Raw genomic sequence first — 13,267 nt, 5'->3', positions numbered from 1 at the left:
GAAAAAAGTGAGCACACATGAGCAGGCAAGCCACCTGACTGCAACACTGATTTGTAACATGAAATTATTCTATTCAGTGCTTTTACTGGTTTCAATCACCTGGTGCATTTGTTTAATAGAGGAAGAGACCTCTTGGGGTAGGCCACATCTTCCTAAACCTTACAGACTTCTCCTTTAAGATAAATACATGCATCTTTACTACAGACAGCACAAGGACATGAGTGTCTTTTACTGCCTTGTGTTTGAATAATGTTCAATTCTTCTTATTTTGGGTAAATATTGACCTTAAACAAAAATTTGGATTCAAGGATGTTTTGCATTCAAGAAAGTACATTAGAGTTTTTTTCCCTCCTGCTCTAAGTGTCCCATGTGACACCTTTGCAACGCAAAAACAAGGTCTAAAATATCAACATAATTTATAATGTAAATCCAAAGCATGGCAGACACAAAGGTGTTCATAGTGGTCTATGGTAGTAGTTGAATTAGTAGTTGTAGCAACAGAAAAACGGAGGCATACATTAATTACTATTAATGTTGTTCTTTTTTTAAAAGTAGCAATGCCAAAACATTCATAGTAGGTAATTGTCTTTCATTAAAAGTGTCAATAAAGTCAACACAATTTAGTAACAAGCACATTAACCTGATTGCAGTGCCTGAATGCATCACCAGCTACTGAGAAGTTTAATATTTTCTCTTACCTTGTGTTTTCAATGTGAAATCTGCCCAAATCAAGTTGAAAAGTCACTAATAATTGCAGCAGTCCAATAAACGCATGAAACACAGTCTTACAGAAACTTAAAATAAGTACAGTACCTCAGTAGCTAATGTTAACGTACTTTACTTACCTTCTCGAAGCAGCATCTGCTGGTAGAAATGACAAGTTTTCCAATTTACAAAGCTTTCGAGGAGCACCTGAAGGCATCGCGCGACTCCACTACTACATCCGGGACATTCAGCAGTTTCACATGTCAGTTGGTTCAGCTGTCCAGACTTTCCTACATGTGAAGAAGCTACTCTGGTTTTAACCACGTCTTCCTTTCGAGAGAAGAGATGGTAAGTTAATTCACACACCACTTCCCTGGCAGGTAGTTACCACTCTTAACAAGCTGTTGTAAAATTCGCTAGCGAGCTCATTTTGCTTGTATTGGTTGCTATGAGAGCTAGTGTGCTAATGCTAGTTAGCTAGCTGGCTAACGGTTGCAGCAGCAGCACTGACAGGTGGTGAAGTTTAGCTAAATTTAGCTCGATAGCCATTTGCTAACTTTCATTCATTTCGCAGGAGCTTTCAACACATTCTATGTTTAAGGTCGTCGAACGGAGTTTATCTCTTGTTAGTGTTAGCTTGTTAGCATGGTGTTTGGCTTTGCTTCTACCGCAGCCTGTGATATGTGGACTAACTTAACTTTGGTGCAACAGAAACTGCCTGTTCTTGAAACTTTCCTGGGTCTGTGTGCCGAGTCAACTTGAAATGCTGTCTTGACTGACTGTCACAGTTGCAGACAAGGCACTCCTACCCCCTAGCGTCTCCGATGCATTACCTACTGTCACATAACGGTAGCTGTTGTCATGCCCAAAGATGGGAGCTGTAGAGTTGGATCTCTGACTGAAACATGTGTGTGTTTGCTTTGACAGGCGCTGATGGGAATTCAGCTGGTGGTCAGCTTGCTGGCTGCCAGCATCATGCAGAGGATGGCTCCACATTGCTCATTTGCACGCTGGCTCCTCTGCAATGGAAGGTACTATCACCCACATAATCAAGTTATACATTATACACATAATATACTGTGCACTGTATACACACATGTCCCTGTTGTTCCTTCCAGTCTGTTCCGGTTCAAACACCCGTCAGAAGGAGAGCTGTGTGCACTGGCTGGGAAGCAGATGCCCAAACAGACCAGGAGAGACAGGTGGGAGTGGGGGGAGGGTCTGATGATGCAGAGAGTTGTCACAACAAAGCAGTCTTTGCACTCTCTGCAACAAGTTTACTCAATCGCCAGTTCTGTCTGTACTTAACTTCTGAACATAAAATGGCTGCTCCAGACAATCTGGCCTTTTTGTCTTTCAGTTTTTCTTCTTGTAAAACTCATAAATGACATATAGTTTTGTTTCTTTGTGTGTTGTTTTATCATGTGTCTTCTTTGTTTGATTTCCAGGAGACAGAATGGAGAGTCCAAGCCTCTCACTGTGCCCAAAGACATCGACCTTCACCTGGAAAAAGCTCCAGTCAACACCATTGACGCTCTGGGTAAAACAAACACTCCTTTATCTTTATCACAGTGACATTGTTCCAAGTACAAACGCTGCTCAAACTCAGCTATTGGCTCACAATGCATTTACAGTATTTACATTTCTTTCAAGCCCCTGCCTCAAAGCAATGTATGGATTGTACTTTTAATTAGCAGGTACAGCACAAAGAGTCTTCTGAGCCTACTAAGGTTTTTTTGTTGTTGTTTCTACTTTCAGTGCTGCGTTTCTTCCTGGAGTACCAGTGGCTGATAGATTTTGCAGTCTATGCAACGGGTGTCTTTCTCTTCACTGAGTGCTACTACAGTGTTGTAGATGCCAGCAAAGAGGTCAACATCGGAGCCATCTGGTGTGTCTTGACAGTTCTCTTCAGTCTGTATCCTTCAACTGTCACTTTGTCAGAATGTATGCTAATGGTAAAAAGTTATATAAAAAGGCTCTTATCTTTTAGAATCAGTCAATAAACTAAAGATAAAGTGGCCTACTATACGGGGAGTCTTGGACTGGAAACATGCTACTGTTTCCCCTTCTATGTTTTCATTTAACCCACAACCCTCAGAAAGACCCTTCACACTCTGATGAGCCACTACTTCCGCTCTGAAGAGGGCGGCGAGCGCTCTGTGTGCCTTGCCTTCGGCTTCCTGTCTCTGCTCGTAGCCATGCTGGTGCTGGTGGTCAGAGAGGACTACCTGGAGTTTGGCCTGGAGTCGGGCTTTTCCAGCCTCTTTGACAACTTGGAAATCTTTGCCAAACAACAGGGCTACGCCGACTGGTCGTAAGTATCTGCTCCTGCAAAGACAACGTATAAATGAAACACTACTTTGTTGCCTTAAAGGGGAAGCTGTCAATTTAATATTGATTGACATAAGTACTGTTAAACAGACTTGAGAAATTTCGGTGCTAGATGCAGCATAATATATTTGGTTATTGTTTTGACTCCCTTCAGAATCCCAGTGACCAAGCTGACCGTGAAGCTCGGTCTGGCTGCTATCTGTGCTTACATTGGTGCCCTCCTGGCCTTCCCTGGACTGCGACTGGCTCAGACTCATCTAGACGCTGTACAGATGAACTCAGATCGCCCCCTCATTCAGTAAGAACTGATGCATTTATTACTGCAACAGACAGTGTACTCCATGCCTTATTAAAACAATAAATTAGCAGTATTTGCTGTCTTATGCTTAGTTCACACTACACGACTTTAGCCCTGATTTTCCACTCACCAAACGTTTCTGGAGCTCCCCGAAAAAAGCCTCAGATTAGAAGCCGAGGGGCTCATTAATGCATCGCAGACACTTCCTGATATCTAGTGTGCTAAATATCTGGACCTGTCGGAGACTTTGTTGGCAAGCTAAAGCCAATGAGAGCACAAGACATGGGTTGAGGACAGAGACAAGCACTGAGAGTGACAGAGAGAGGGGAAGAGAAGGTGGACTCCTGCATGCGATGTTTCTGTAAATAATTAGCCTACTAACTTACTTAGTTGGAACGCTACTTTATCACTTTGTAACTTTGATATTTCATAGTTAGCACGCACCTAACCCCGGGTTGGTTTGACCCGGGCATCACATGACGTATTTGCATTTGTCTGAAACAACTTCAAGACTCCCGATTACGAGACAGTTGTGTAGTGTGAACAGTACAGCGATCTGACGACTTTGAAAATCTGGTAGTGTGAACTTAGCGTTAGATGTCTTTACTGTTTCCTGCAGGATTCTGCTGCACATGAGCTTCCTGTCTCCAGTCATTGTGTTGGTTCTGTGGGTGAAACCCATTGCAAGGGACTTCCTGGCCAATGCACCCATGGGGAAGACTTCTGTCACAATGTGAGTGCACTTAAATAATCTCTCAGTTCTCTCAGGAGCAATGGCCACTAAATGTCCTCCAAATGGCAAAGAGTGGGACTTTTCCTGATCTTCTCTTGATCTCACGTTTGCAGAGTCTCCAGTGAAACATTTGACAGCATGCGTCTGTGGATCATCGTGGTGTTGTGTGTGCTGCGGCTAGCACTGACTCGTTACCACCTGCAGGCCTACCTCAACCTGGCTCAGAAGTGGGTGGAGCAGATGAAGAAGGAGGCGGGACGTATCGCTGCCATTGACATCCAGAGGAAGGTCAGATATTTGAACAGTGAAGGGTTGAACATTTGAATTCCAACGTTTGGTTTACTTGGCAGTGGAAATGTGAAAACTGTAAAATGATAATAAATGTGCTGTTTTTCAGGTCACGCGAATCTTTTGCTACCTGACTGTAATTACTCTCCAGTATCTGGTTCCTATTTTTCTTGTCCTCTTCTCCACACTGGCACTCAAGGCACTAGGTAATTAAGTCAAGTGGTCTGTCTGAATTTAAATCTACTGATGGTATATATTTGCATGTAGGCAGACACAAAGTGTGAGTGACAAACCAAATAAATAAAACAACTTGGCTTTTTTTCCCCAACAATTCAAATTTAGATTTGTAATGGTAAATGGACGTGCACTTGTATAGTCCCTTCCTAGTCATCCAGCCACTCAAAGCGCTTTTTACGCTACGAGTGACATTCACCCATTCACTCACATTTGCTTCCTTGTGGAGAGTTAGATGAGAAGATCAATACCACTCTCATATCTGTCTGTAGCCAGCTAGCTTAGTATACATTTTGGAAATGGGGAAACAACTTTTTTCCCAGTATTAAAACATCCAGCACATATTAACCCCCTCTAATTATACTCTGGTTTTAGTACGGATTAAGCAAAAAAGACATACTGTGTTAATCAGTGCACTTTATAGATGCTGGTAGGTGGATTTTGTCACCTTTGCCGAGAGCCAGTTTAGCGGTTTCTAGCCCAAGTAGCTAACTAGCTGCAGGCTGTGGCCATGTATTTACAGGACCGCTACGAGAGTGGTAAAGCATATTTCTCAAGATGTCAGAACTGTTCCTGTAATGTCACATCTAGATATTTGCAGCTACAGTGAAGTTGAATATTAGAAACACACACACGCTGAATGTCAGTTTCTAGTGTCAGTGAAGCATAACAAGTGACAGTTTCTATCAGCGGCCTGCTGTTAAATTCTTTTAAATTTTCCTCCCAAGTTGAGCACTAAAATCTAAATATTGACTGATCTCTCTACTGATCTTGTAGGAGACTTCTCCTGGAGAGCTGGTGCAGAGCAGACCCCTGGGGTGACCCCAGCACTGGTGATGCCCACAGCAGCACCTGTGCTGCCCGGTGGCCTCGATGAAGATGAGGAGGGGGTGGAGGATATGGAGGAGGACATCCAGGCCACAGTTGCGCATCTGACAGAGGCCTTCACAGCGCTGCGGTCTGTCCTCACTCCGCTGTTCTTCCGAGGTTTCTTCGCCTTCCTGACTTGGTGGGTGGCTGCCTGCCAGGTCATCAGCTCTCTGTTTGGCATCTACTTCCACCAGTACCTGATGCAGAACTAACTGAGTGAGACAGAGTGCTGTGCTGTTCTGCCTGCAATGCAGCCCCGGCCCCCTCCGTCTGCAGGTATCCTTTGCAACAGCATAACAACATCTGAGGGGACGTTTCATTAAAACACAACTGCAGAGAGAATGCACCTTGTTTGTGGCTGTAACAGAAGTTTTGTTGAGAGGAGACAGATGATGGACACTGCCTGTCTGTTGCAATATCGGCTACTTTGTTGCCCTTATAGTTTTTGTGACCAGCAGGCTACTGGTATTTATAACACATATGTACAGAGACAACTGGGGTCTGTATCACAAAGCAAGTTAGTCTGGCTGTCTTTGGGCGACCTGGTGTCACTTAGTCTAAACAGTTCTTCATATCGGTATCACAACGGTGGCTCAGTTAGCTCTTGGTTTACTCATCCAGCTGCGGGTGCGTTCATGTGAAACAGGCAGAGTTTTTAATTACAGGCAACATAAAAAAAACTTGAGTGGAGTACTTAATATGACACAGATACCCACAGGGAAATTAGGTTAGCGTGTTAGCAAAAGGTGATTTTCAGCAAAGTAGAATAGGATCAGAAGCTTTAGAAGTAGGAGGAATCATCTCCACATTTTCCTGGTTTGGCTTAAACAGGATTCCCTCGGTCATGGAATTCCTGGAGAAGTTATGACGTTAGGAAAACTGTTTTCCAGGCCTGGAAATGGTTTGTAATTAACAGAATGTTAAGGAAAACGTTTTGAAAAATTCCTAAAACATGTCTAACGTTATGTGAAACACGTACCTTGTAATCTAATCTAATTTAAGATTTAAAACTGCGTAATGACCCGTAATGTCACTAGTATCATGTGATACACACAGACCACACCAGCATCGTGTCATTGCCATCGCCACTCACCCTGTCAAACGTGCTGTCACATAAGGAGTGAAAATGGAAAATGCTGAAAAACTTTAGCACTGATATTTAAGCCACCTAAGATATGTGAATATTCACTGTCAGTGTGGTAAATGACTGAACGAATGACCGAAACTACTGATGCAAAGCTAACGATGCTGCAATAATGTTAACAGCCGTGTAGAACAGAAGTCGTCTCAAACTAAATCTCAGCCTGTAGATCAAACCATATCAAAGATGGAACGCCAATATTCAGCCACTGTGTGGGGTCATCGATTCGCTAGGATAGGGGAAGACCAAGGTTAAAGTATCATGTACGCTCAGGTTCAGGCAAGGTCGCAAAACAACGAGGCGAATGTTTGTTTAACAGGAAATAAACTCATACAAACTTGCTAAAGTTTCAAATTCAAACACGTCAAATTGGATTGATATCTGTGTTATCTTCTTGGAGTAAAGTTAGCAAGTGCTAGCAGTTTGCTTATTCGCAAATGCCTGAGAAGTGCGTGTTTGATAATGTATATCTGTATCTCTGTATAGGCCCATCTATTATATTATTCAAACTTTAATTAATCTATTATTTCAAAGCTAAACAAACCTTTAGTGCTATTATTGGAACTCAACATATCCTCAGGCCCCTGGTAGCTTCATATTCTTAGACCCCAAATTTTTCAAAATGGAGGAGGGGGTGTGACTTTCCAGGATCTAACTCACTTGAGCAGCTGTGACGAAGGCCTACATATTTTAAACTGTGTAAGCTCACCTGGTGGAAAAGGCGCTGCATGTGCAAAGACTTTGTCCTTGCTGCAGTGGCCACACTTTCACTTCCAACCTGCGTCCAAGTGCTGCATCCTGTCGTCCCCCGTCTGAACAACTGTCCTGACGATTAAAGGCAAAAAAGCCCTAAAAAATATCTATAAAGAAGCTGAGCCAGCTTTGTGATACCAGAGGGGAAAATCGAGTTAAGCCCAAAGATATCCAGCTAACCCACTAATCTCTGTTTGTGATACAGGCCCAGCTTCTTCTGCAACTTCTCAGATGTATCTATGCCAGTGTTACCTGAATTGTTCTTAATAGAACACCACTGAATGCTGCATTTAAGATGTTTAATTGGTACCGGGGTAAGTATTAGTGCTTAATCCCTGTGTAGATAAGACGTTTTTATTTTTGTGAGGGACTCTTTGTCCTTAAGGAACCGATTCAAGAGTGCTAAATGGTTTTTGTTATCTTTTTTCTGCTGTAACGTTTTGATTGCAAATGCGTCGTAGAGCTTCTGATCCATCCTGTAGAATTAAACGCAGCTTAACGTAGAAACCAAACTCTGGTTGTGGCTGCGTGTCGGCCAAGAACTGAAGAGCTGTCGCTTTTATCTAAACCTTCAGTATTCCTAAGTGCCTGGGAGCTCAGGGGTTTTGAGTCAGTTTTAAAACCTCCTTCCTCCCTGATAATATGTTTTTAGGACGAATAGAATCTGTTTTCCTTTTTATATTCAAACACTACTTTTAGTTGCAGTGTCTTAATTAGCTCACATCCGCTTTAGTTTTGCTGTTTTTATCGCCAAGTAGTCACGTACCTGTAAGATTAATCAGCTTATTTTGAACCTTGCGTCCGTGGATTTTATTTATTTATTTATGATACATTGCCTCAAATAACTTTTGTTATTTAGAAATGCTACAGACAATGTCAATCTGTACATTTTATGATTTTTTTCGTGTGTTTTTTAGATAGTGTATCTGAATTTAATGCTCTGAAATCATTATACTGTGAACTTCATGTTGCTTTGTGAGATTTTCTGAATGCATGGTGTGCAAACTTTTGGCTGTAACCTGATCGTTTTTGTTTGCGTGGCTCAATAAAACATTTATTATTTTCAGTCCCATGTCAGTTTGATGTTCCCACTTAATTCTGCTCTCCCTCGAGGAGCGTGGGAGATGCCGCCGATAAAACATTTCTCTTTAAAAGTCACTGCTCCAATTGACAAAAGACATCATGCATGACAATGGAGTGTCTCGCCGCTGTGCCGGGTCCTGATCTCTGACCCCGAGCCTCCTGAGAAGATCATTCTTTAATCACTGATAATTACTGTGAACCCGATGCCCCTCTGCAGTCTGGGAAGAAATATTGTTTGTGGATGTCCAACTTGGCCACAGGAGCTGTTACATTTCCTGGAACTCGTCCAAACCCTCTCCCATTTGTCAGCGCAGCCTAAACACATCCAGCTTAGATTTATATGCTTTTTGACATTATCAAAACATTCAGATTTACATGCCAGTTGTGTAACAGTTAAGGAATGTGACCTTTTTTCACCAGAGCGAGGCTGGAGAGGCTCTTTGTCTGAAAGCTGACATGATTTATTTGCGATATCATTTGACTTCCACGTCCAATCAAAAGCCACAAAGACTCTCCAATTTCGGGAGGGACGGCCACCGCACTGGCTTTTTATGTGCGCTGGGACGTGCTTCACTGGAGGAGATCAATGATCACAAAGCCAAGTGAAGAAATTTGGAGCAGTTAACAATCCTGACGTCCCATATATTATGGCTGTTTGAGATTTAGCTTTTGGATGTTGTGTATCATTAGCTGTGGCTGAAAAAGTAACTAAGTATATTTACTCTGATGATGATGTCATACACAGTTATTTTATTAACTTATTATAAATAACTGATTTGTCTGGCTTTATGATGTCTTGATACATTACTACTTGTTTTGTAGGATGTCCTTGAGGGTTTTGAAAGGCATTTATAAAAAACTAATTATTATTATTTCAGTTATTTTATTATTTATTTATTTATTTTTATTTATTTATTTATTAATCATTATTACTACGTTTGTTCTATTTTTATTTATTTGTATTATTATTATTATTATTAGGAGTAGTAGTAATAGTATTTTTATTTTTATTTATTAGTATTAATCTTTAATGTTACTGCTATTAATATTTTATTTTATTAATTTGTTTATTATTATTAGGAGTAGTAGTATTATGACTACTATTTTCTTAATCATTTTATTTACTTATTTTATTCAATCATTTATTAATCTTTAATATTGCTATCATTATTATTATTATTATTATTATTATTGTTGTATTTTATTAATTTGTTTATTATTATTAATTTGGTTAATTATCATTATTGTTAGTAGTAGTAGTGAGACAACTATTTTGATTTTGATTTTATTTTTTACTAATTTATTTTATTATTTATTCATTTATTAATCATTAATACAACTACTACTACTACTACTACTATTATATTTTTATTTATTTGTTTTATTATTAATATAAGTATTAATAGTATACTGTACATAAGTACAGTTTTGAGGTATATGTTTTTATTTTCATCTTTAAAGGCAAAAATGTATTTTTCACTTTGCTACAGTTCTTTTTTAGGCAGATTAAGAATATTAACAAAAATATAAATCAATTAATTAATTATGACATATTATTTTATCTTAAACTGCCCAGCAGTATATAAATTAATTGAAATTAGCTCCACCAGTTGCAATATTAATGTGATGTATGCATTTATTCATCACTAATTAAAATCCAGTATTAAAATATAAATTATTCAGAAATATAATGAGTACTTAAAGTATATTTTAATGCTTATAATTGCGTACCTTTACTTAAAAAAATTTGTACGCAGGATTTTTTATTTTTTGTTAGATAAGTTAGTACTTCTTTCACCACTGATCAACAGTATTAATTTTTTTTCTTGGCGATGATTTAAGACAATGTCCAGGAAAATGTTTCTGTCATGTTGAATATCCTGATTGAGGTTTACAGTCTGGGCTGCATGTTTGTAAGCAGCATCCCCACCCAGCATGCCCAGTGGTGCTGTGCTCCTCTCTGAGCCTGTCACAGGTCTGTGGGAGCGTCCGGCCTAATGAACTGAGAGGTGACAGGGTTGACATATCTATATAATCACATTAATTATGTGCATCTGTGCCAGAGGCCTCAGGCCCCCTCAGTCTGATCTGTGGACTGCAGCGGGCCAAGTCAGGCGGCCATGGCTGCATGTGGTTGCTATAGAAACGAGGATGTGTCTACATATGTGTGTGTGTGTGTGAGGAGGACCCAGACATGCCCTACAGACTGGGCCGGCCTGGTCTCAGGGGAGCAGACCAGACATGACCCCAGTGAGAGGCTCTTTTCATTTCGGGAGGAAAGACGACAGAGGAGGACCGGGCTCCTCTCTGCTGTTAGCTGAGATGCTCCATAGTGGCAGCATATATGAAAACACCCAGGCATAGTTACTGAGAGACAAGCAGCTGTGGAAATGAGCCTTTTTTGTGCCGAATGTATTTTATTTGAAGACATAAAGGTCTCCAGGCTTTTAAGTGGTCCATTCTTGTTCCTCTCGTTTGGTGGCTGCGTGGTGAGCTGCCTGACAGGGGCCAGACATGATAATGAGGGAGTGTGTGTGTTCAAAAGACGGAACGGAGGTGAATAAGACTAAATAAATGGACACATGAAAGCTTGATAGCCACACAGCGGACGGCTTTTTATATCTTCAAATTGAATGTACATGAAAAAAAAAAGTCACTACAGAGTTACATTTTTAAAGGAAGATGATAAACTAAATTTGCTTTGTAGAGAAAAAAAGCAGGACACAAATCAACGTACAAATCAAACCGTTTTTATTTAAAAGGAATCACAACAAATGTCAAATAAAAATCTGTCTTTGTTCTGTTAGTGAAGCATTCAGCAAACATATAAAAACACAACCCCAAAACATCAGAATACTGATCATTTGGTTCTTCATGCTGATATTAATCCACATAACTGCATAAAAAAAAGAGGAAAAAAGGAGCTATTTCCACAGCAGCACTTGAACTTGAAGACCTCCAACAAGAATCTCTGCAGAGTTTGTCATGATGGATTTGTCGCATGTGCTCAGGGTGAACCACTGAACCTGTGTCTTGTCACAGAGATTCATTAGATAATTAATCACCAGCAGTTTAGGGCTGGTCCTCCCTTGATGGGCACTTTCCCATCCAAATCCAAATCCCAAATTTTAAGAGGTAACATGACCCCTTGTGGACAATAAGTGGAAGTGCATCCAAACCCAAATTCTGACTATATTTTGCTTTTTGCAGAACAAGTTGAATATGCAACTAAAACACACAGAAATCCAGTGCACAAAAATACAGTGCAAAGTACATTTACAGATAAAATGAAAACCAAACATTCCTCAATTTAAAAAAGAAAGTGGGTCTTTTAAATTTAATATCCTATGACTATAGACTCATTATTACACAGTCTAATATATTTCTTAATATCATAAGACAACGATGGCAGTAAAGCTCCATGATATCTACAATATGCAGTCACTAAATGAAGCCATTCAGATATAATAATTTATGCTATTTTAAATATTACTTAAATTAAATTTGATGAACACATGTCGTCTTTGGCTGTTGCGGTATTTGATTGCAATGCATAGAGATAATATTTAAACACTTTGGTCTTTACTTGAAATAGACTGCCATAACTTTATTGATGGGGTGAATTAAAATGATGAAACTAATATTATTTGGAGGAATAATACGATGAAAGCTTAGCTTATCCACAATTACAGTTTTACAGACATAGAGAGAAGCCGTTTTTGAAATCCTCCCGACATCATCCAAGTTCCTGAGAGACACTGACGCACAGAATTTTAAAGGATTAGGATTTTTTTGTCTTTAAACAATTCCCACATGTCCATGCAACGCAGACAGTTTTTGGTTTGCTGTAATTCTTCCTCCTGTCCATACTGGCCATACTGAGCCTAATGTGATTCTACTGTACGGTAAGAGATGGGGGTCAAAATTCACAGTGAAAATGCACATTAAATCAATCTGGAGGTAATATGAAGCTTTGGCAGTTTTTAATACAGCTTTCTCTCTTTGTGTTACTCTTTAAAACACTCTGACTTGCGTCCACATGAGATTGTGCTCAGCATTAACCATCTGACTAGCCCTCCACTAATGTACTGAAACACAGAGTGGGCAAACATAATCAAGGAATTCCGTACTACAAACATTGCTGAGGCCTTGAATTTGCTGTGGATTTTGGGGACTCCTTAAAAACACGATATTTACCTTGATGGGCGTGGTTTTGCAGGATGCAGCAGTGCATGCTTTAGCAAGCCCGTCTCAGCCTGTGCTCTGAGTGCATGTTCATACTTTGTGTGACCTTTGTAAGAACGAAGAACAAAAATCCTGAATTATTTTGGTTTGATGGAAATAAGAAGGTGGACTGAGTGGCAAAGTGTGGGATAGTTATATTTCTAAAGTGTGGAAAATTAGGCAAGCTAGACTGAATGATACACACTACAATTGTAAAGGCATTCAGAATATACAATTTATATTTTTCTATATTTGGCCTCACACCTGTACACATGGAAACTGATAGTCTGCCTTGTAAGCCTGTTTGGGTGGGCATCTGTTGATGCAAGATACTACACTGATGTCCCCACAGAGCCCCCATCTGAGTAGATTTTTACTGTTGGGCATGATTTAGTCCATCTAAACGTCAACATACTTTACTATTATTTAGCTGTTTTACATTATGATGGTCAATTTGAGAATATATATAAGCAGTCAGGTAAAAGTCGTTCAAAAACTTGCAGGTAAGTCTTTTTTTTTCAGTTTTATTTGGGCTTTTTGTCTTTAACTGATAGGACAGCATTGGGTGTAGGTGGTGTGGAGATAGGGGGATGACATGGAGCAGACG

The 13,267-nt window shown here is 40.0% G+C and overlaps 1 protein-coding gene across 1 annotated transcript; it reads left to right on the top strand.

The window, feature by feature from the left end:
* The first annotated feature begins 922 nt into the window (after window positions 1-922).
* On the top strand, window positions 923-8,420 carry tmem161a (transmembrane protein 161A). The gene is made up of 11 exons (XM_050055146.1): window positions 923-1,053; window positions 1,633-1,736; window positions 1,824-1,907; window positions 2,154-2,245; window positions 2,464-2,620; window positions 2,804-3,019; window positions 3,191-3,334; window positions 3,954-4,067; window positions 4,181-4,355; window positions 4,465-4,561; window positions 5,367-8,420. The coding sequence occupies exons 1-11, from the start codon at window positions 1,051-1,053 to the stop codon at window positions 5,669-5,671; spliced, it is 1,491 nt and encodes a 496-aa protein (XP_049911103.1). The 5' UTR covers window positions 923-1,050; the 3' UTR covers window positions 5,672-8,420.
* Window positions 8,421-13,267: the final 4,847 nt, after the last annotated feature.

This window comes from Epinephelus moara, chromosome 10 (assembly GCF_006386435.1).
Source record: "Epinephelus moara isolate mb chromosome 10, YSFRI_EMoa_1.0, whole genome shotgun sequence".
Taxonomy (NCBI): domain Eukaryota; kingdom Metazoa; phylum Chordata; class Actinopteri; order Perciformes; family Serranidae; genus Epinephelus; species Epinephelus moara.
The sequence above is the reverse complement of the archived record's forward strand: the minus strand, read 5'-3'. Positions and strand labels throughout refer to the sequence as shown.

What these genes read in the sequence shown, in the direction of transcription:
- tmem161a (XM_050055146.1), top strand. An exon ending in CCATTGACATCCAGAGGAAG is followed by an intron (nt 4,356 to 4,464) that starts GTCAGATATTTG and finishes GCTGTTTTTCAG; the next exon opens with GTCACGCGAATCTTTTGCTA. An exon ending in ACTGGCACTCAAGGCACTAG is followed by an intron (nt 4,562 to 5,366) that starts GTAATTAAGTCA and finishes CTGATCTTGTAG; the next exon opens with GAGACTTCTCCTGGAGAGCT.